We start from the raw sequence: 24,606 nt of genomic DNA on the forward strand, positions 1-24,606 counted from the left end.
GAATAGTAATATAAGTCAGACATTAATAAACAAAAATTGAATTATAACAGAAAATGTAACTAAAATTCAATTCTTTTTTTCAATTATCTTTTGAATGGAAATTTCTAGAGGAAAATAACGTCAATAATTTCGATTGTATGGAGAATGCAATTACACAATAATTTAAGACAATAAAAGTTTACGAATTTTAAAAATTAAATTAAAAATTAAAAAAAACGATCGAAGAGAAATGGAAAATAATTTTGATAAAAACTGTTAAATGTTTAGCAATATCTGCTCTCTCATTTATAAGATTGCATATAAGGTAACAAAAACCAAAAAAAAAAATTAAGATTATACGTTGGCGATATTACAGGAGAATTGCGCTACGTGACCGTTTGTAGAACTGAAAATCGTTGATTTGATTTATCACCGGGAGACGGCAAGAAACAATAACTAGTGTTTCGTTGCGAAATTGCATCTCGAATCCAGAAATTCGAAAGATTATTATATTGTCACAACCACACTTGTAGTTATAAAAAAAAAATGGTCTATACAAAAATAAATTATTTTATATTTGTTTCTAAAAATGAAAACAGAAATATTTAATTTTTTTGTAAATACAATTTTGTCTGTAATTATAAAAGTAGTTGTAACTACTCTTTTAGTATACTACTACTACTACAACTACTTTAATTGTATGAAATTACATAAAAAATAAAATAATGTCCAAACACATAATTTAATGTCTAAAATATTATTTAGAGAGAGATTATTATTTAGGAGAGAGAGAGAGAGAGAGAGAGAGAGAGAGAGAGAGAGAGAGAGTAATTTTCTCTTGACCGTAAATTTTGATTGAAGTTTAAAATAACAGGATTTAAATAATTTATGTTTAAACTTGCAGAATCATAAAGGATTATAAAGTCCTTGATAATTCTGTGAATTATCAGAGCAAAGCATTTTGGCGAGCAATACAGGCGTTATTGTTGTAAATGGCGTTGGCCATCGTAAACAAGACACGCGGATTGGATAAAGGGGAGGGTTTTGCGGTTGCTGTAGCTGTATAACAAGCACCGTGTCGAGAACGAGCCATCGTAACTAAATTATTTCGAGTCAGCCATGAGACAATATTTTACGTTATGTCACTTTTCTTCTTCCCTTTCATATTCTATTACATGTATACGTGTGTGTAAATTGATTTTTTATATATAGAAAATAACAATTTTATAAATAAATATGTCAATTTAATTTCTCGTTTTTAAATTTTGTATATTTCTCAATTTTTATATGATTTTATGATTTTTTTAAATCAATTATTTTTAATAATTTTTAAAAAAATTCTTTGAAAATTTTCAACACCTTTTAGTTTACAATTCAGTTTTACGACATTTCAATTATTCAGAAATACTTTAATTCTATTAGAAAATAAAAACTTCAAATTATTTAAAAAAAACATTCAATTAAACTTTTTAAAAAAAATTAATTCTACAGAATTGTTAGTTAAAAGTATAAAAAATTCAAATTTTCAAAGATTTTAATTTGAAACATTTTCAAAATTCAAGCTAAAATGCTTTTACTATTCAATTAATTATTATCTCAAATTTTAATTGAAATATATTTTTTAATTTATTTTGATTAGAAAATTCTACGACATTTCAATTATTTAAATATAAAAATAAACAAATATTTATTCAATAATTGAATGTTTCTTAAAATCGAATTCCTATTTCTTATATAAATAATTTTCTCAACAAATTTTAAAATACTTGAATTCTTTAGACGAATTTTAATAAAATTATTTTTAAAAATTACATTTTTCGAGAAATTTGATTAAAATTGTACTAAAAATAATTGAAATTCTGCGATGATTTTTATTAATTATATGAAAATAATTGAATTCCTAAAAAGAATTTTATTATTTATGAAAATAATTGTAGCCCCGCAAACAATTTTATTGTCTATGTAAATAATTGAATTATTGAGAAGAAATTTAATAAAAATTTATAAATAATAAAATTCATGTAAAATTTTTCTTATTTTAAAAAATAATTAAGTGTTAGCGTAGAATATTATTAAAAAAAAATTTTTAAATAATGAAATTTTTTCGAAAATTTTATTAACCCCTTCACTGTCAGTGGGCTCTATAGAGCCATAAAAATGTCGTGCCCTGTATGTCCATGGGCTCTATAGGGCCATCGGAAAAAAAGACATTTAAATGTTAACGAATCTGGCTAAAAATCCTTACTCGGGGGTTTTCGGGGTCGCTGAATCCAAATCCGTTGTCGAAAATTCAAAATTCAAAATGGCGGCTTCAAAATGGCGCCCAAAAAAATTTTTAAGTTTACGAATTTTTTTTAAAATGCCTTAAAATGCCTACTCGGGGGTTTTCGAGGTCGCTGATTTCAAATCCGTGGTCAAAAATTCAAAATTTAAAATTGCAACTTTAAAAAGGCGACAAAAAAAATTTTTTAAATTAACGAATTCGTTAACTTTTCAATATTTTTGCTCGATATTTTGAAGCCGCCATTTTGAATTTTGACTTTTCGACCACGGATTTTGAATCAGTGACCTCAAAAACATAAAATATGACAATATCATGATTTTAAAAAAAAAATTTTTTTTTGAACACTTATGGCACAAAAACTTTATTTTCACTCGACTGTGAAGGGGTTAAAATAGCAGATTTTTAAAATCATTGAATTGAGGAAAATGTTTAAAAATAATCAAAATTTTGACAAGAATGTGAGTAAAATTTTTGAAAATAATTGTATTTTGGAGAAGAATTTTATTATTTATAAAAATAATTGAAATTTTGATGAAAATGTTATTAAAGTTTTTTAAAAAAAATTTAATTTTGGAGCAATTTAATAAAAATTTTTTTAAATAATTGAATTTTTGCAAAAAATTTTATTACTTTTGAAAATAATTGAATTTTGGAGAAGAATTTTAATACTTTTGAAAATAATTAAAATTGTGACAATAATGTTATTAAAGTTTTTAAAAATAATTGAAATTTAGAGAAGAAGTTTAATACTTTTGAAATTAATTGAAATTTTGACAATAATGTTATTAAACTTTTTAAAAATAATTGAATTTTGGAGCAAATAAATAAATAAATAAATAAAAAAATTTTGAAAATAATTGAATTTTTGCGAAAAATTTCATTACTTTTGAAAATAATTGAATTTTGAAGAAGAATTTTAATACTTTTGAAAATAATTAAAATTATGACAATAATGTTGTTAAAGTTTTTAAAAATAATTGAATTTTAGAGAAGAAGTTTAATACTTTTGAAATTAATTGAAATTTTGACAATAATGTTATTAAAATTTAGGTAAATAATTAAATTTTGAAGAAGAATTTTATTATTTATAACAACAATTGAAATTGTTAATGTGAATGTTATTGAAATTTTTGAAAATAATTGAATTTTGAAGAATTTTATTATTTATAAACATACAATTGAAATTTTGACGAAATTTTAAAAAAAATTTTGAACATAATTGAATTTCTGCAAAGAATTTTGATATTTTGAAAGGTAATTGAATTTCTGCGAAGAATTTTAATATTTTTAAAAATAATTGAATTTCTGCAAAGATTTATTACTTTTGAAAACAATTGAATTTCTGCAATCATTTGTAACTTATTTTCCAAAATTGAATTTTTTAAATGTTTTAACTATTATCTTATTGCTCTTTCTTTAGAGAATTTTGTCATGAAATTAAAAATTCTTATGGAATAACGAAGAAATAATTAATTTATGACAAAAAGCAACCATTTTTTTAAATAAATAAATATTTTTTTAGTCTACTTTTCATTTTTATTCATCAGTCTCAAAAAATACGAAATAAGAAAATTAAAGTTTAATTTTAGAGCGAATTTCATGTATATATAGCATCAAGAAGAAGAGCTTAATTTCATTTTAAAATGAGGACAAAGTTTGTAAAGTCGAAAATTGAATCATAAATTGAAATTTGCTTGTTTCACTTCTAGAAATAAGCCAATTTGTATGTATATTTTTGTTTTATTATAAAATGAATTTCTCGAAAAAAATATGTCAAAAGAAAACTTTCAACATTCTATTTATATATAGTTACTTAATGTTTGCTTGTATCAAATATTAAAAAAATTTTTTTATTTAGATTTAGAGCGTAATTTTTTTTTATTTTTAACTACGCGAATAAAATATGATTAAAAAAACTAATATTATGTATGTAATATCCTACATTACTTTCTCATTTGCTATATGTACATTATATATACATATAATACATATTCGTGCATAAATTTTATAGTTATACGGTACTATTAACCCTCAACGGCCCTCTAAACGTGAAACTTAGGACATGATCGCAACGAGACCATTTACAAAACCAAGCACGCACCGCCTGTTTATTCGAAATTCAGCACATCCAAGCTACCACGTTCCAATTTCTAAAAAGCTGTATAGTTTAGGATATGGATCTTCTCTTTTTTTTCCAACTCAACTTTCATACTGATTTTTAAATGCAAAAATAGTATGTTTTCCCTGCTGTCAATTATTGACAGACAAGAATGCAAAATTTTATTTCTATTTTTTACTAATTTTCCTATTTTTATAAAATAAATATTGAGTTTTGTGTGAAAAAATTGTTTTAAATACACTCCACGAATCAAATATTACAAGCAATATTGCCGATTTTAATCCGAGGAATCAGTAAATATAATGTTTTTAAACACTGTACGAATTACGAATAAATGCAAAATTTGAGGTTATAAAACATGTCAAGAATAATATTTAATTTTATACCCGAAATAATTGTAATTAAAGAAAAAAGTTATGCAAACATAACATGGACGCATTAACCTATAAATAACTCTTTTACCCCACTTATTATCTCTTGTAAAAGATTCTCATAATTTTTCAAAATAAACTAAAAATTTCGCGACGATATTTTTTTAACCAAACCATGTTTTGTTGGTGGAAAAAGCGAACCTTATATCCAGTAACAACTCCCAACCAATGATAATATATTAGGATATTTATATATCCTATATTAATATATTATCATATCTCCATAAAAATTAATAATTTTTCATTGACTCACCGATTAGAAATGTTGAAATACGCAAATTTTGTTGACGAAATATTTTCCTCTGATTTTCCCTTCGAAAAAATTCAATGGATCGACGCCATCTTGAAAATATTTTGCCTCCCCGTTGATTAAAAAACACATATTTGCACTTTCACTCACTTGAAAAATTTTCATTCACAAACCTATTGAAAATATTCAAATACACAAATTTGATAAACAAAACACTTTTGCACCGGTTTTCCCTCCAAAAGATTTAAAGCACCGACGCCATCTTGAAAATATTTTGCGTCATCTTTTGTAGGTTAGAAAACACCTTTTTGCACTTTTACTCACTTGTCGACCACTAATTACCGAATTTCCACTTTTTGCATTTGTATTAACAACTACGGCCACTTTTTATTGCTGAATTGACATTTTTATCTGAAAATAACAAAAGAAAAACGTTAGTTTTTAAGAGAAATTGAGGAGCGCGATGCGACACTTTTCAACTCAGGATGCAAACTGAAGTTGGCGTCGCAGTAACTACCAACATTCGCATCACGCATTATTACAAACTTTATTGTTATTTTCGATTGACTTTCAAATTATCATTGTTATTAACAAATTAATCGAAATTGTTAATTGTAAATTTCAATTTTGTTTATTATTTGCTTAGAAAATGGTTATAAGGAATGAAATAGAAGAAGTGAGAATCGACTGTTTTTGTAAGGTTGGTACTTGAGAATAGCGCGCGAAAATTCAAATGTACTTTAAAAAAATTTGAATAATTCCTCTTTAGAATTGAAATTCATCACTTAAATTAATAGCAAATAATAATAAAAATAATATAAATAAGTATATAATAAATAATAATAATATAAATAAAAAAATATAAATAATAATAATATAAATAAAAAGATATAAATAATAATAATAAACAAATAAAAAGATATAAATAATAATAATAAACAAATAAAAAAGTAAATAAAAATAATAAATAAAATAAAAAAATAAATATAAATAAATAAAAAATAATAAATAATATTAGTAATAAAATCGAAGGATTTAATCATAACTACAATGTAATAAATATAATTTTTTTTCAAAAGTTTCATTAAAATTGAACTGTTAAAAAATTAATAATTAAAATAATTATTTAATAATAAATACTCTTATTTTTTATTACCTGAAATTTTTAAAAAATTACATCTAATTGTAATTTACTACAAATCATGCTTAATTGAAACAAACGTTTTATATAAAAGTTATTCTACCTTTCTTTATTTATTATTATTCGATATTTGAAACCATCTTTCGAAAATAACAAAAAGCTGCACTATTTCTATTTTTCTCACAAATATAAATTAGCTTGTTTTATAAATAATGTTTCATAAATATTTACATTATATAAGAAAATGTCAGGTATCACATTGACATTGATCACAGTCATTACAACCTTGAATATTTAAAAAAGTAATCGTTGAATAATTAAAAGGTAAAAAGAAAAAAAGGAAAACAAAAATAGTCACATAAAAAGAACAGCAAATTCTAGTCCCAAACGTTAATGTCAATAATTCTTGAAATAATTTTCCATTTTGTAAATCTTTTCTATGTTGCAATAAATCTATTCCGAAAGATTTTTTCCACACGAAGTTAAGGAATTGAAAATAAAATTAGTATTTTGAAAAAATTGAAAATGCAAATTGTTACTTGGCAAGTTATTACAGTAATTGTTTTTTTAACTTTCTTCAAAGTTCTCTTTCTGTTTTTATCTTTTCTGCATAAAAAATCTTTTTTGCATTAATAATAAAATCATTTTTACGAATAACTTGTCCTTTGCTTGAAATGAAAAAAAAATGTAATTAAAATTAGTACTTGAAAAAAATAATAAGTTATACCAAAATATTTTTAAAATTCTTCGATTGTTTGCAGAATATTGAACTCTACGTTGCCACATATTATCCTCTTTTCTCAATTGAAACCCGAACTTATGTCTTCAATTTTTTGTAAAGTTTCCGACATATTTTTTAGTAAGTCATTCCCGGAAAATTGTTCTTGTCTCAAAGCCAAGTTGTAGCATTGCTTGTATAACTCCAGGTTGTCGGATCTGGAAAATTATAATTATTGCAAATAAATTACAATTATTACAAATAAATTATAATTATTATTACCTACAAATTATTCTTTTTCAATTTTTCTTTCAATTTTTTTTAAATTTTAATTAATATTTAATTGTAATTATTCTATAATTTGAAAATAAAAAATATAAATAAAATAAAATTTTCCCTTTTCGTGAATCAATTTCTACTTACTCTTTTTTAAGGCTCGAAACGTTTTTATTATTCATACAGAGTTTAACCAATGACCACAGTATGAACTTTAATCTCTGTTGAAGTAAATTTATCAGATTCTCTTGATCTTCAATTTCCTTCATTTCCTCCTTAGTTTGCTCACATTCCACTAGCTTATCATCAGTATCATTTTCTATACTGTCGACTTTTGTTTCCTCATTCTCCTTAAATTGTAAATCACTTTTATTCTTGTTATACAAAATATATATAGCTGCTCGACATTGTAAAATCAATTTAAGTCCATTTTTGAACGCTTTAAGCTTGCTATTAACCAAAGTGGACGCTGAAAATAAGAAAAAAGAATTATTCAGATTTACTCAAATTAAAATTTCAGTGAAGTTAATTATATTACTTTTGTTAAATTTATTTTGCAACAAAAGAAAAAAAAATTGCTTACTTTCCGCCTGATTTTCAGCTAATGCCACTCTTTCCATTTGTACAGTCAGGAATTGTTTCGTTTCCTCTAAAATGAGAAACAATTTAGCTGCCTTTTCGTAATTCAATTCACACAATTGCAAACATTTTTTTCTCTTAGCATTGTCAATTTCCATGTCTGTTTTTCTGTATATTCTGTGATAAAGTGAAGACAATCTGTGGTGAATTGATGCCGTACGAAATTGATAAATTGGTAGTCGGGAACCTGATAGTTTTGTATCACAAAGTTTTAATGCTTTATTCAAAATTTCCACAACTTCTCGTTCTAATTCTTCTTCGCTCTGCAAAAACAATTGTATTTTAATTTTCTAAATAAAAATAATAATTTTAATAAAAAAGAAAATAATAATAATAATAAATATAATAATAGTAGTAATAGTAATTATACTAATGATAATAATTTATTAAAATAGAAAAATACCTTATTCTCGATAGCTGGATAATCCTGCAAAAGCGTTGCCATTGTAAATAATGTCGTGGATAATTCCCAATTCACATTGTCCCAAATTTCTCGATTACATTTTCTATTTCCCAGAACTTGAAGTGCTTTTTGATAGCAGACAATTGCTTTTTCATAATAATGACGTTCATCCGATCTTTCTTTCCCTTGCATATGAGCTTTCGATCGCATTAAACGACCAATGTTTGCAAGCAAAAGTGCTTGATTTGCATCATCGTGAACAACTTCGAATGTTTTTATTCCAGCCTCTAAATGATTTTGCGAGAGTTCTAGAAACTTTCCCACCTCCGTGGCATGAGATTTAGAATCTTCAGTTTCTTGCTGATAGCATCCTGTTAATTACAAGTAAAATTGTATTCTATTTTTAAAGAATTTTTTTCTAAATAAATAAAAATATTTAATTTTTTTAATTTAGAAAAATATGAATATTTTCAATATAATTCTTATAGTGTTTAATTTTTTACACTAAACACTCACCGGTTGCTTTATTTAAGTACAAAACGCCAAGTTCGTTATGAGTGTTTCCCACTCTCTTCAGAAGATTATTTCGATCCACATTTGGTTGCTGTAATGCCAATGCTTTTTCGTAACACTTGTAAGAATCAACCAATGTACTTTCTTTACTCTCAAACTTTTTCGGCAGTAATTCAGTTTCATCTGAAAAGAAAAGCATATCATTTTTCATTTAAAAAATTTAAAATATTATCGCATCTACAGATTTTACACTCGATGATCAATTTTAAAAAAGTAGCAAAATCAATTTCTGTAAAATTGTATTAAAAATAATATTGAAATCCTGCAATGAATTTCATTATTTATGAAAATAATTGAATAGTTGTTAAGAATTTTATTAAAATTTTCAAAAATAATTGAATTCCTGAGAAGAATTTTATTATTTACGAAAATAATTGAATTATTGCCAACGATTTTATTAAAATGTTTAAACTTTAAAGAGAATTAAATTTCTGTGATAAATTTTGTTATTTTTAAAAATAATTGAATTTTGCAAAGAATTTTATAAAAATGCCTCAAGATAATTGAATTTTTGGGAATAATTTTGTTATTTATCGACATAATTGAATTCTTTTGAAGAATTATTTACGTAAATAATTGAATTCTTGGGAAGAATTTTATTAAAATCTAAATGAATAATTGAATTATTTAAAAAAAATTCATTTAACATTGTTTTTAAAATAATTGATTTCTTTCGAACAATTTTATCAAAATATTTGAAAATAATTGATTTCCTGTGAAAAATTCGAATATTTTTGTAAAATAATTGAATTTTTCGAAAAAATTTTAAAAAAACATTTTTTTTAAATAATTGATTTTTTCGAGAAATTGAATTTTTTAAAATAATTACATTTTTTGATCATTTCCTGTAAAATTGTATTAAAAATAATATTGAAAGCCTGCGATGAATTTTAATATTTATGAAAATAATTGAATAGCTGTTAAGAATTTTATTAAAATTTTCAAAAATAATTGAATTTCTAAGAAGAATTTTATTATTTACCAAAATAATTGAATTATTGCAAAAAATTGTATTAAAATGTTTAGAAAGAATTGAATTTTTTAAATAAATTTTGTTAAGTTTGAAAATAATTGAATTCTTCATTAAAATTTTATAAACATTGTTTTAAATAATTAATTTTTTCGAAATATAATAAACATTATGAAAATTCTATTTTAAATAATTGAATTCTTGTGGAAAACTTTATTTGTGAAAATAATTGAATTTTTCTATCAATTAATTTAAAATCGTATTAAAAATCATTGAAATTCTTCGATGAGTTTTATTATTTACGAAAATAATTGAATTCTTGCTTAGAATTTTATCAAAAAGTTTTTTAAAAAATTCAATTTCCATGAAAAATGTTATTATTCGTGAATGTAATTTAATTATTGTAAAAAATTGTATAAAAATTTTGATAATTGATTTTTTAAAAATTTTTTTTTGTAAATTCTGTTCTAAATTAATTGAATTTCTATGTAAATTTTATTATTTATGAAAATAATTGAATTTTGAATGAATTTTATTCATTTTTTTTTAAATAATTGAATTCTTTTGCGAAATTTTATGAAAATACTATAGATTATATTGATAATTAAATTTCGAATATTTTTTGAAAATAATTGAATTGTTTTAAAGAATTTGATAATAATTTTTGAGAATAGTTTTTTGATTTCTAGTATCAGCGAATTTAAAGTAGTGGACATTTTAAAAAAACAGAAAGTAGATGAGTGCAAAGCCTGCAATGCATCTATTATTAATAGAGAAAATTAAAATATTCGAAAGAGGTTTGAAATAGAATGTCCGAAACAATATTTAAAAAATAGTACTCACAATTTTCCAACTCCTCTAGAGCGAAGATATCGTCAATAATTCGTGTTGTTTCATTTTTCATTTCATAGTCATTTCTATGTTTCTCGACATTCTTCCAATCCTGAACGGTCATAGAACCACAATCACCAGCTCTGCCCAGAAAATAACTCATTGTATGCTCATTATTAATCAAACAAAATGACAATATTTTCTGACAACGTAAAACAGCCGCAATATAGTAGAGAGCAGAGCCATAATTTTTATTTGAATATTCATATTCTGCAAGTACGCCCATTGTCAATGCGGCCTTTTCATAAAGTAAAATTTTCAAATGCGCATTCCAACTTAAATTATCACTTTTCTTTGGTGCCTGCCATGTTGGCAATGTTTCTGGTTTACAGAGAAGAGTTTTCGTTGCTTCCATCTCTTCTTTTTTTGGTGCAGCATTTTTTTCCACTTTCTTCTTCTTCTGCTTAGCCTTCTTCTTATGACTTGGACTATTATTATTTTGCAAATTGTCACTTTCATTTGATGTGATGTAAGGCAGCGGAATTGCTTGAAAGGGATTAGCCATTTGTTGAACTTCGTCCGTTTCTTTTTGATTTTCCTTCTCCTCCTGTTGATCCTCGTCAAATGGACCTTGAAGGGGGAAATATTTGAGACACTCAAGACCGCTGACAATGTGTTCCAATGCCACTTTACATCTTTCCTCAACTGTTCCGATAATTGGCGGTGGTTTGTATTTGAACTCTTCATATTCTGCTTGTTCTTTGACTGCAAAAGAAAAGAAAATATTGTAGAAATATTAAATTATGAATTATTATTTACTTATTTATTTATTTTTATTTTTTAGTTTATTATTAATTATATTGATAGATTACTTCTTGTTAGTGTTAGGGATTTAATGGCAGCGCTGACGTCTTCTTCCATTTTGTCAGATTCTTTATCACTTTCATGAGACGAATAAGTGTCGCTATGTGTGTCTTCGTCATCGTTTTGTTCCATTAAATCCGGACTGCTGGGATTTGTTCCAGCTGGGACGTACAAGTCCGACAACATATAATGCGCTGAAGTGACAATTTGTGGATATTTTTTCTTATCGAGTAGCTGAATGCAATTTTTCAAAAGCATACGAATCGTTCCTCGATTTTTAATGTAGTCCAAAGAATACTTCATATTTCGGGCAACTCGATACAGGAGCATTGCAACTGGTATAGTGAAGGGACTTTGACCCTTGTCATCATTCACTTCACTGCAGAGAGACGTCAAATCGTACAGTTTCACAACATCGTCATCTCTACCTGAAAGAACAAAAAATATTTCTTTGTAAACATATTTATCTTAAAAAATATTTCTTTGTAAAAATATTTATCTTAAATAATATTTCTTTGTAAAAATATTTATCTTAAAAAGTATTTCTTTGTAAAAATAATTCACTTAAAAAATATTTCCAGGGGTCGAACCAGTGAAAGTATTTAAAAATACGGACTTTATGGACCAAAAATGAAAAATTACGGACCAACTGACAAAAATACAGCCAGTCGAGTCAAATAAGAGAACATTTTACTTCAAACTATAAATTAAATTTTATCATAACTATAAAAACAAGAAGAAATCGATTTCTTCATGTTTTATAATAATTAAAAATGTCAAATTGATAAAATTATTATTTATTATTATAAGAATATTGTACTTCTTCAAAATTATTCTCATTATTTCAATTTAATTATTATTTTTAAGAATTTTTAACTAAAATTCCCCTTTAAAGCAATTAATTTTCGAAAAAGTTCTTTGACAATTTTCAAATCCATTTGTTTACAATATTCAATTTTACGAATTTCAATTATTCGTAAATTCTTCAATTAAATATACATTAGAAAATAAAAACTTCAAATAATAAAAAAAAAATTCAATTAAACTTTTTCAATTATTTTAATTTCGATTATTTCTAAAAAATTAACGCTATATTGCATTTAATATTCAATTATATTAGGTAAAATTTTAACTGAAATTCATTTTTAAACCAATTTTTAAATTGAATTCAATTATTTAATTACAAAAATAAATAATTTATTAAATACTTGCATTTTCCATAGAATTGAATTTTTATGAAGTATTTTATCAAATTTTTTTTTAGAAATAATTGAATTTTTTCAGCAAATTTAAAAAAAAAATTTAAGAATAAATTCAATTTTCTATCATTTTATTTAAAATTATATTAAAAAATAATTGAAATTCTGCTGTAAGTTTTTTTATTTATGAAAATAATTGAATTCTTGGAAAGAATTTTATTAAAAAATTTTATAAGGAATTGAATTCCTGTGAAAAATTTTATTTGTAAAAATAATTGAAATCTGACGAAGAATTTTATTAAATTTTTTTATTAAATAATTGAATTCCTGAGAAAAATTTTATTTTTTTAAAAGAATTGAATTCTTGGGAAGAATTTTGTTAAAATTTCTTAAATAATTGAATTGCTTCGAAGAATTTTATTCGAATTTTTTTAAATAATTGAATTATCATAAAAAAAAATGTATTATTTGTGAAAATAATTGAATTCTTAAGAAGAATTGTATTGAAAATAATTGAATTATATAGAAAAATTTTATTAAAATTGCAAATTTTATTAACTAAATTTTGTAAAGAATTTTGTCAAAATTTTTATATAATTTTAGAATTTTTAAAAGAATTGTATTTAAATTTTCAAAAATTCTATTAAAATTGTATTAAAAATAATTTAAATTCTGCGATGAGTTTCATTATTTGTGAAAATAATTGAATCCCTGTAAAAATGTTATTATTCATGAAAATAATTGAATTATTGAGAATAAATTTATATAAAAAAATTTGTAAATAATTGAATTTCTGTGAAATTTTTATTATTTATGAAAATAATTAAATTTATTTTAAATAATTGAATTCTTCGAGAAAATTTTATTAAAATAGTAAATATTGAAAATCATTGAATTGTACAAAATTTTTTAAAATAGTTAAAATTTTTCCAATTATTAAATTTAACCTTTTTTTAATTCAATTATTTCAACAAATTTATCTTAAAATGATCTTAATATTCAATTATTATGTAAAATTTTAACTAAAATTCATTTTTAAATCAATTTTTATTAGAAAATTCTACTAGAATTCAATTATTTAAATTACTTAATTTATTAATTAAATGTTTCTTAAAATTGAATGCTCGTAAAGAATTTTATCAAATAAATTTTTATTATTTATGAAAATCTATTATTTATTATTATTAATTATTTTTGAAAATAATTGATTCCCTAAGAAAAATTTTATTATTTTTAAACATAATTAAATTTCTGTAATAATTCGAAATGCAACATAATAATTTATTGAATAATTGAATGAATGTTTCTTAAAATTCAAATCTCATAAATAATTTTATCAACAAATTTTAAATAATTGAATTCTTTCGGCGAATTTTGATAAAATTTTTAAGAATAATGACTTTTTTCGAGAAATTTGATTAAAATTGTATATTAAAAATAATTGAAATTCTGCAAAGAGTTTTATTATTTATAAAAATAATTGAATTCTTGAATAGAATTTTATTAAAACTTTTTTAAATAATTGAATCTCTGCGAAAAAATTTATTATTTCTACAAATAATTGAATTTTTACGAAATTTAAAAAAATAAGTGGATTTTTGAAAAGAATTTAATTAATATTGTATTTAAACTTAAAGTAAATGAATTCCTGTGAAAAATTAACTATTTATTGATATTATTAAATTCTTTCGAATTTAAAAAATTTTTTTAAAATAACTTAATTTTCCCTGGAAATAAATTAAAATTGTATTTAAAATAATTGAATTCTTGAATTGAATTTTATTACAATTTTTTTTAAATAATTAAACTCCAGTGAAAAATTTAATTATTTTTTAAAATAAATGAATATAAAAATATATTACCCTTAAATAACCAGTAAGTATGACCGGCCTTTGTAACATTATTCTTCAGGAAACTCAAAATATTCTGTGCCACATCTCTAATAAGTTTGGGACTGAATTTAGCGTCTTCCAAATTCGGGAAATCCTCGGTTTTAATAAATTCATACTTCTGTACAATCCCATCGAGATGACAGCACATAATAACTTCTGGAACGTTACTCATGAGATTATCGAGCCAATAATCAATTCCAGTGAGAACGCTAATTGGTTTCGTCATATCTCTAAGTCTTAGACTAATACAAGGATGAGTTGGTCCTCCAAATATTGGCATGTCAGTGCCAATTAACATTTGAATATTTTCAAATGTCCAAAGAACATTACGTGCAAAATTATGATTACAATTTGGATCAGGTAATTCCTGTTCACGAGGCGGTTCAGGTAGCGATGGTTCTACATTCTTAACGGGCAATTCTGGTTTTTGAGCGTCTTTCTCCTTATCGGCCAATACAAGCGAATGATAGAGAAATTTAGAAACTAAATTCTTCTGTTGCAATGTATTTCTACTGGATTTATGAAAAAGTCGTTTCTCCTTGTTACCGAGATTTTGAAATACTTGCTCGCAAACAAATTTCTTCAACCATTCCCACTCGGTTTCGGCTTGTCTCAAAAGATATCGATGAACATCGAAATCATCTAAAAGCAATGTATTTTCTATACGATGTACAACCATTGAAATAACACCGTGACTGTAAGGCATTTTTAAAAGTTTTTTTATATTCTCCGCTTCTGAGACAACATCCACTTCGCCAACACAATCGGGGAACATGTGCGCCATACGAAAACTAGAAAAACTTCTGCTTTGTGATGACCAGTCGCTTTGAAGGCCATAACTCTCGGCCGAACTGCTCAGCCAATTGCTCGGTGGTAAATTCAAGTCTGTGTTGCATTGTAATTCAGCAAAAGTCGCTGGATTTTGAACAGCTGAATATTTAACAACTGCCGTCGATTTCACTGGTTTCTTCGGTGAATCTGGAGCATTCTCGGCCACTTTTGACTGAAAACATAGCAAAAATTTTGCATTCTTTCTATTCGAATTTTTAATAATTTCTAAATTTGCATTTTGTTATGCAATACATTGAAATAGAAAATAGAATAGAAAATAAATAATATTAACACAAAAATTAATTTAACACCTTCAACTTGATGTAAATCAAAAAATTGACAATGAAACAAAGTAGAAAACATTTTATAAAGAACAATAATTTCATCAACTTACAGCGTCAACGTGGAAATCTGATTCTTCCGACATTTCTAAAAACTACATAATTCGTTGTAACAATAATAATAAACAATAAAAATCGTTATTTTAATACATAGAAAATAAACAAATTGGCTAAACGTCTGTCTAAACCAGTCTAAACGAATATCAGAAAGCTAAACGTCCGTCTAGACAAACATAACCTCAAAATAGGTTTCGTCTTTAATTATAAAATTATAATACTATAAAACTACTAACCGACTGATAATACTGTCCAAATAGAGACAGTATTTAATAAAAGTAAATTAAAATAAAATTCTGAATTTTTTACTGTGTTCTTCTTAATTCTTAAAAACAAATAAAAACCGAAAAACAGTTTTGTGTAGATATCTCTCTCTCACTCGCACGAACCACATGAGTTTTGGAAAATACTTTTTCTTAAATATAAATTGAATAATAGTAAAAGTTAATTATTAGGACTTACTAAATTTAAAAAATAAATGAAATACAATAATTTGTTATTGATATTGTTGTTTTTAATTTAGAATTAAATATTTACTATATGATATTTAATTATTTACTGAATATATAAAAAGAGAATAGAGAGAAGTTGGCTTCATAGGGATACCAACATACCGAAAGAGAAAATTTAAACTGAGAGCGCGAAATTTAAAGTAAGTAAAGCTACGTCCACAGTGATTTTTTAAAGAGTTTTTGCGCTTTTTTTATGTACAAACACAACCCATCTCTGATTTGTATTTTTTGGAAACCGGGTTTAGGTTATGTACCTTATTTAATGAAGGTTCTTTTAAATAACGTTCTTAAAAGTTCATTAGTATTAAAACAATTACATTTAAGTAGATTACTTTATACCTCAGGACAGAGAAAAATGTCCTCGGAAGTGGAGAAAGCTCAGGCAGCATCTCCTGAGGAAGATACTATTTTCAGCAAAATTTTGCGAAAGGAAATACCTTGTAATTTCATTTACGAAGATGATCAGGTAAAAAGAAAAGAATTATAAAGAAAATATTTAATATATATAAAAGAAAATTTTGATAAATTTTCCTATCAATTTTGATAATCGTAAAAATTAAGTGGTATACTTTTAAATTCAATTTTCAGTGTGTGGCATTTCACGATGTCAATAAACAAGCACCGACTCACTTTTTGGTAATTCCGCGAAAGCCAATTTCGCAATTATCGAAAGCCGAAGACAATGATGAAGCTTTATTAGGTCATTTAATGAACGTTGCACGTAAAGTTGCCGCAAAAGAAGGCCTTGACGATGGATTTCGTCTAGTCATTAATGATGGAAAAAATGGCGCACAGTCAGTTTATCATTTACATTTACACGTTCTCGGAGGACGCCAAATGCAATGGCCTCCTGGCTAAAAAAGAAATATTTTGTATTCAAGGATAAAGAATTAATTTTCCGCAATAAAATACACTCTTTCAAACTGTACATAAGTTTTTATTTATAAAATATTGTTTGAGTAATTAACGAAATTTGCGAAAATTCTGATTCTCACACTATTGAATGATTTATTTCAAGTGAATCATATTTTACAAAAAGAATTCCATCTATTTTCGAGTATTTCATTATTAGTAATTAACTATTCTAAAATTAATCATTAATTACAATCTTATACTTTGTACTATTTAAAAATGTTTTAAGACTTACAAAACATGCGAGATAATGCAGTCGATAAAAGTATTTATACAAAAAAGTAGATTACTATAATACACAAAAATACAAATACAGTAAAAAAAATTCGTACTAGACGATTTCATCTTATATATTATGGCAGTGTTTTGTCTGGTTTTATATGGATTGTTATTTATAAAACATTCCATTTACAATTGTCAGACATCAGTCTTAGAATCGTTATTAATCTACAAACGTTAAAATTTATTTTCTTAATAATATTTTCCTTTTAAAATTTAAACTATTTTCTAATTCGAATTAAAACAATATATAAAATAACAGACCTTAATCTGCTACGAATATTTGAATAACCTACTTAATTATTATATCAGTAAAACAATTATTAATTTGTATCAAAAAATTTATGTTTGTCGTGCAAATCCGATGTTTAAATTGATTATACAAAGAATAGTAAAAATTTAAGCATCAGTCTCTTTTTATGAATAAAAATTACTTGAATATAAAAATATGAAAAACTTATTTAAAACGTAATAATCTTGAAATCGGCGCAAATCTCAATTTTTACAGACTTATGTTTAATACACACTTTTAAAAAAATTCTATTTTAACTATGATGCAATAATTTCACATCAAATATTTCTAATTAAACTTTTCTAACAAATAGCTAATTATCAATAATATAATTATTATTCGTCAATAAATTCACGTTATTAGTCATTACCTTATAATCATAACGTAACAATACACAATGACGTGAAAATTTGTAACCATTCGTTAATAATTACAAATGTAATTCTATTTTCTTATTCCTATGACATTATACAAAAAAAAACGTACTTTTTAACACTAACCTTAATTTAACACTAGAAAAAAGAAATTAAAAAAAAGAAAAAACACAAAAACGAAAATTAAGTGAATTTTTCTTCGATAAGAAAAATTCGCAAACGAGTTTTTTTTCAAAACTCAAATTGAAATTTTAAGGAATCATAGACTAAATCAGCAAGCTTCTTCGGAAAAATAAGAATGCTTTAGCGCTTGAGCTGCTGTTATTCGATCTTGTGGTTTAAAAGTGAGCATATTTTTTATGAGATCAAGACCATTGGCGTTGATATTTGGTATTATTCTATCAAGTGGTTTAACATTTCTCTCAGGAAATGCTGTTTGACTGAGAGATACGTTATCAGGCCATTCATGACGTGGAGGAGTACCAATTACTCTGTAAACATTGCAGAATTTTTATTTTCTAAAATTCTCTTCAGATTGAAACACTTTCAACAATTATTAATTGTATTCCATGCAAAAAAAACCTTTTTCTCATTATTATTATATTATTATTAAAATTTTTTATTTTTAAACATCAAATTCAATTATTTTTGACTAATTTCAGATTCAAACTTAAAAAAATTAAATTATTTTACGAAAACTGTTAATAAAATTATTGAAAAGAATTTAATTCACTGTCAGTAATTTTAATAAAATTTAATAACATAATTATTAATTGATTTTAAGTTCTCAAAACGAAAAAATTGTTGAATAGAAAATTTCTCAATCACTAAAGTAATGTGAATAGACTTACTGGAAAATCCTATCGAGTTGATCTCCTTCGCTAGTTCCTGGAAATAGAGGACTTAGTCTATTTATTTCCGCTAAAATACAACCAATTGACCAAATGTCAACTGGAGTTGCGTAAGGACATCCCAATAGGACTTCCGGTGCTCGATACCAAAGTGTCACTACCTACAAATCATAACAATTCATTAAAAAAAAAAAAGAATGGCAATAAAATAATGAAAAAACAACCATGAAAAATAACGAAAAATAATATAGAAACAATAATTAAATATAACGAAAAATAATAGAAACAGTAATAAAATATAACGAAAAATAATAGAAACATTAATGAAATATAACGAAAAATAATAGAAAAAAAATTTGTTTAATTGTTCTTTTGCTTCCTAACTTTTTAAATAATTTTTCTTATCAAATTTTTTTTAAATACTATTTTCAAAAATTTTTTAATAATTTTTCCTTTCAAATAATTTTAATTTTAAAATTAATGTATTAAAAATCATTCAATTCTTGCAAAGAATTTTATCAAAAAAATTGAAAATAATTGAATTCCTTCGCAGAATTTTATTATTATTTATGAAAATAATCTGATACTCGCGAAAAATTTTATTAAAATTTTAAAAAATCCTTATTAAATTCTTTTGAAGAATTTCTTTGAATTTTTTTTAAAATAATGGAGTTTTTTTTAATAATTATAATTGAAAATTTTGAAAGTAATTGAATTTTATAAACAATTTCTTTTAAGTTTTTAAAATAATAGTGTTTCTTAATAATTGAAATTAAACATTTAATAAATTGTAATTGATTTAAACAAAGAATTTATTTAACTTTTTAAAATAATCGTGTCTGTTAATAATTATAATGAAATATTTAATTTTTGAAGTTTATTAAAATTGTTTTGAAAATAATTGAAATCCACCGAAGAATTATAATATTATTAATGAAAATAATTTAAATTTTCCAAAGAATTTTTTTTTTAAGATAATTGAATTCTTGCAAAAAATTGTGTTAAAATTTTTGAAAATAATTGAAATCCTCCGAAGAATTTTAATTATTAATAAAAATAATTGAAATCCTCCAAAGAATTTTATTTTTTATAACTAGATAATTGAATTCTTGCGAAGAATTTTATTAAAATTTTTGAAAATAATTGAAATTTTCCGACGAATTTTATTATTTAAGAAAATAATTGAAATCTTCAAAAGAATTTTATTTTTAATGAAGATAATTGAATTTTTAGGAAGAATTTTATTAACAATTTTGAAAATAATTGAAATTCTTTGACAAATTTTATTATTTATGAATATAATTGAAATCTTGCAAAGATTTTTATAATAATTTTTGAAAAATAATATAATTATTTCGATGAAAATTTAAATTCTTTGGAGAAATTTAATTAAGATTGTATTGAAAATAATTGAAAAATAATTTTATTTTCAAAATAGAAAGAAAAGACTCACCACAGATGTTAGTCTCATTTCAAAATCGTACGTCTTTGCTAGGCCAAAATCGGCAATTTTAATTCTACCCTCGCTTGTCACGAGAAGATTTTGAGGTTTTAAATCTCTGTGTGTAATTCTATGACTGTGCAAAAAATCGACACCTTGTAGAATTTCTTTAGACATTCGCTGTCTTGTGCAAGAATTTATGCCCGTTGTAGCGCACGATGATAAATAAGAGGCAAGATCCCGTTCAACGTGTTCAAAAACTAACCACAATGTCAGACCGCGATCGACTCTTTCCGATCTATTATCCTCCAGTGGTAATTGCAAATAATTCCCTTGGCATACGTCTAAAAGTCTTACCTAAAAGTACAGAAATTTTAAATTATTATCAAAACGAAAACAATTTGGTATTATTTTCGAAAATATTGCTTTTTATTTTTATTCGTTTTTCGATTCGCATTTGAAAAAAGTTAGAAATTGCTAAAAATATTTACAATGTGCGGATGTTCAAATCGTTCCAACTGTTTAAGAGTGGCAATCTCACGAAGCGTCGAAGTCGGTAGACCATCTTCAGTGAGTGGGACTCGTACTTTTTTCAATGCCACAACTTGACCACTTGTTAAATCTTTGGCTTTATAAACAGTGCCGTAGGCTCCATTTCCAATTAACGATAATTCCTGATAAAAAGCATGCTCGCCCATTAATGATGTCTGCTCCTGTTCTCCAATTGGTCTTCCCATTTCACTATTATTACTCCTCGATGAAGATCCAATGCCACTGTCTCCAGACTCAATAATCTCCCTCGACGAGCCTTCTTCTAATGAACTTGTTTTCCTACAAAGAATATCATTTCTCGACACATGTTTCTTTTTACTCTCAATGGATTTTTCCTCGATGTAAAAATTCCCCTCCTTCGATGGTTTTAATGTAGTATTTTCCTTTTTTTGCTCCGATTTTCGTGTGTGAAATAAAATAAATGAACCTTCGGCAGATGAATTTCCAGATTCGTCAGATGGCGATAATTTTTCCGATGTCTCTAGACTTACGTCAAGAGACTTTTCTCCACACTCGATATTATCCGATTCATCAGATTTCCTTGTTCTTTTACGTGGCGTTGGCGATGAGAGTTCTGTATTCAGCTCACAGCTCGATCGTCGTAATCTTCCGGCCATTACAACATTTCGCCCTCGCCTGCAATGGGAAAAAAATACTCTTTTATTTACTCTTTTAAGATCAAATTTGTTTTTTTTTTTGTGATTGAAAATATGGTTTTTTTAGCATTGAAAACAAATTCGTTCAATAAATATTTTTAAAATTGACACTAGAAATAATATTCTTGCCTGATGAATTTTTCCTCACAAGTATAAGAATAAAATGAAATAAAATGAATAAAATAAAACCGTTAGTCACAGACAAGGTGTAGCCCCTGCGAAATGAACACCTGTCCTTATTATTTGTTGAATTTCACTTTCTCTAAGAGTATTCAATTCAATAAATTCCGAACTTTTTAATCTCAATTCTTGCCTGTTGCATTAAATGTATTAAATTAATAATTAAATAAAGTAAATTTACAAATTGGAGCAAGAGAGAAGCTACTTTGTCAGCAATTTTACGAAGCTATTTTCCTGACAGTGTTTTTTTTGGCTTCTTTTTTCACTACTGCACTGTACACCATGTACACTTTTATTCCCCTTGATGCCCATATTGGTAAATTAGTATTGGTAAGTTAAGGTATAGTATTACACATGTATAGTTCAGGTTCTCGACTAGGTGCTGACCTACGGAGCACAAAACTTGTCAAGAATCTAATCTCTTTAATTTTTTCAATGATGAAAAATTCCAAACACCTATTTACACACTGATAAGAATAATACTCAACAATAAAGAGAATTTATCCAAGTTATAAGAATAATACTCAACAATAAAGAGAATTTATCCAAGTTATTATTATTATTAATAACAATAGTAGAACAGGACCATAGCCGGCCGGCCGGTTTTTCCAATACAATCACGAGGTCAATTTATAAACGAAACACGTGTAGAAAATAGAAAAATAAAAGATGGACAGGAAATCAGTGTTAAATAATAAGAAAAATTAAAAACTTGCTGTCTGACGCGCACACACCTTTCCACTGACTAAAACCATGAATGGAATGTTAACTCCCTCCAGAATACGCAATTCTAGTCACTAATGTATCTGTGTATGGATGCCACTCCCTCCGGGGACCCTTCTTTGCCCTTTATTTTATTTTCCTTCTCCGAAATCGAAAGAACTGGTTTAGTTATTCTTTCTTTTCCAGAAACGATACTTTGGAACCTTTGGAATTTCTTCCTTCTAACCTCGACATTTTTTACGAAAACTAAACTAATTTTTGTCAGTAAAGGAAAACTTTGTTCATAATAAATAAATCTTAATCTCAGTAATCAGTTTTCTCCTTGCTTCTTATAAAAAAGAAGTAATAATAATAACAATAATACAGAAAGGAGAAGTGTCGTTAAAGTTTATAAAAAATGGTCGTGTTCAAAACAAGGCAAGGAATGTGTATTAGGCTTTAAGATATTGCCTTAAGCCTATTCACACGCCCATCAGTCGCTTTTAAAAGCCCTGTGACGGCAGGCCTAAATTCACGTAATTCTCCAATAGGGAAAAACACTACGTAACTCTTCGTACGGAAGAAACTAGGTAATAGCGCTAGGATTCAAAATTAATATCAATATAATAATTGAATTTTAATGTAAAATAAAAACGCATGCATTTATTTGCTTATTTCCGTAAAGAATTTTATCACATGCAAAAAATCTAAAGAACGAAATAGAATGGCAACCAAACATGTGCTGCTTTTTGAAAAGGAATAATAGTTAAAATTACAGATGTTGAAATAGTCTGCGAAAATGAGGCAAATGTCACGTAGGACACAAAAATTAGAATTGAAAAGAAACAGAGTTTATTTCTATAAAAAAATAGCCTTTTGAGAAATACATATTTCCGAACTTCGAAGCCGTTTGGAAAACCCAAACATGTGGTAGCAATAAAAAAAGGGACCGTGGGACTCGGGCCTTACTCGAGTCCCCGGTATAAAAAAAAGGGTATTGTATCGTCAAGAAAAACCTATGACTCATCCTTCGTTCATAAGAAAAAGAAATGAGCTTTCTATTTAATTACAATATTCAAATTTGATATGAATTTCACATTCTTAATTCTATGTATGTCACTAATAATTTTATAAAACAACGATTATAAATTGATTACTGTTTACCATTTCATTACTAGTTAAATAATTTGATACTCTTAATTAATGATAAAAGTTTTAATCACATGTATAGAATTTGTTAATTAATCTATTGATTAATTAAATAATAATAATAATAATAATAATAATAATAATAATAATCGGTCGTATGAAATCTCCCAAAAATCAAATCGATCGAATATCCATTACATCGAATTTCAAAACATCGAATGCTCAATACATCGAATTTTCAAAACATCGAATGCTCAATATATCGAATTTTCAAAACGTCGATTGCTCAACACATCGAATTTTCAAAACTTCGAATGTTCATTAGATCGAATTTTTAAAACATCGAATGTTAAATTGATCGAATTTTTAAAACATCGAATGTTAAATTGATCGAATTTTCAAAACTTCGAATGCACATTACATCGAATTTTTAAAACGTCGAATGCTCATTTCATCGAATTTTCAAATCTTCGAATGTTCATTTGATCGAATTTTCAAATCTTCGAATGTTCATTTGATCGAATTTTCAAAACGTCGAATGCTCATTTCATCGAATTTTCAAAACTTCGAATGTTCATTAGATCGAATTTTTAAAACTTCGAATGTTAAATTGATCGAATTTTCAAAACTTCGAATGCTCATTTCATCGAATTTTCAAAACATCGAATGCTCATTTTATCGAATTTTCAAAACTCTGAATGCTTATTACATCGAATTTTCAAAACGTCGAATGTTAATTTTATCGAATTTTCAAAACTTCGAATGCTCATTTCATCGAATTTTCAAAACTTCGAATGCTCATTACATCGAATTTTTAAATCATCGAATGTTAATTTGATCGAATTTTCAAAACGTCGAATGCTCAGTTCATCGAATTTTTAAAACATCGAATGCTCATTTCATCGAAT

The 24,606-nt window shown here is 25.1% G+C and overlaps 4 protein-coding genes across 10 annotated transcripts in view; 1 reads left to right on the forward strand and 3 right to left on the reverse strand.

Annotated features, from left to right (window-relative positions):
* LOC122510311 overlaps positions 1–5,537 on the reverse strand; it is a 352,060-nt gene extending 346,523 nt beyond the window's left edge. The window contains exon 1 of the mRNA XM_043624853.1: positions 5,067–5,537. The gene's annotated coding sequence lies outside the window, so the exon portion shown is untranslated. The remainder of the gene's footprint in view (positions 1–5,066) is intronic.
* A 736-nt stretch (positions 5,538–6,273) lies between these two features.
* Positions 6,274–16,331, reverse strand: LOC122510314 (erythroid differentiation-related factor 1). Of its 2 annotated transcripts, none has more exons than XM_043624855.1 (10): positions 16,261–16,331; positions 15,795–15,836; positions 14,540–15,572; positions 11,487–11,906; positions 10,627–11,379; positions 8,757–8,936; positions 8,241–8,611; positions 7,782–8,100; positions 7,346–7,667; positions 6,274–7,140 (listed from the first exon to the last, which is right to left on the reverse strand). In XM_043624855.1, the coding sequence occupies exons 2-10, from the start codon at positions 15,825–15,827 to the stop codon at positions 7,005–7,007; spliced, it is 3,567 nt and encodes a 1,188-aa protein (XP_043480790.1). In that variant the 5' UTR covers positions 15,828–15,836; positions 16,261–16,331; the 3' UTR covers positions 6,274–7,004. The 2 variants fall into 2 exon arrangements, with proteins under 2 accessions (XP_043480790.1, XP_043480791.1); XM_043624856.1 differs by lacking the exon at positions 16,261–16,331 and adding an exon at positions 16,035–16,251.
* Positions 16,332–16,520: 189 nt separating this feature from the next.
* LOC122510316 (histidine triad nucleotide-binding protein 1) lies at positions 16,521–17,238 on the forward strand. Its single transcript, XM_043624864.1, has 2 exons — positions 16,521–16,776; positions 16,899–17,238. The coding sequence occupies exons 1-2, from the start codon at positions 16,573–16,575 to the stop codon at positions 17,166–17,168; spliced, it is 474 nt and encodes a 157-aa protein (XP_043480799.1). The 5' UTR covers positions 16,521–16,572; the 3' UTR covers positions 17,169–17,238.
* A 220-nt stretch (positions 17,239–17,458) lies between these two features.
* LOC122510315 (cyclin-dependent kinase 4-like) lies at positions 17,459–22,947 on the reverse strand. 6 transcript variants are annotated; one of them, XM_043624862.1, is made up of 5 exons: positions 22,564–22,947; positions 20,951–21,647; positions 20,472–20,816; positions 19,019–19,179; positions 17,459–18,658 (listed from the first exon to the last, which is right to left on the reverse strand). In XM_043624862.1, exons 2-5 carry the CDS (start codon positions 21,626–21,628, stop codon positions 18,439–18,441), a joined length of 1,404 nt encoding a protein of 467 aa, XP_043480797.1. In that variant the 5' UTR covers positions 21,629–21,647; positions 22,564–22,947; the 3' UTR covers positions 17,459–18,438. The 6 variants fall into 6 exon arrangements, with proteins under 6 accessions (XP_043480797.1, XP_043480793.1, XP_043480794.1 ...); XM_043624858.1 differs by having other exon boundaries at positions 22,582–22,945; XM_043624859.1 differs by lacking the exon at positions 22,564–22,947 and adding an exon at positions 22,377–22,557.
* Positions 22,948–24,606: the final 1,659 nt, after the last annotated feature.

This window comes from Leptopilina heterotoma, unplaced genomic scaffold (assembly GCF_015476425.1).
Source record: "Leptopilina heterotoma isolate Lh14 unplaced genomic scaffold, ASM1547642v1 Lhet_68, whole genome shotgun sequence".
Taxonomy (NCBI): domain Eukaryota; kingdom Metazoa; phylum Arthropoda; class Insecta; order Hymenoptera; family Figitidae; genus Leptopilina; species Leptopilina heterotoma.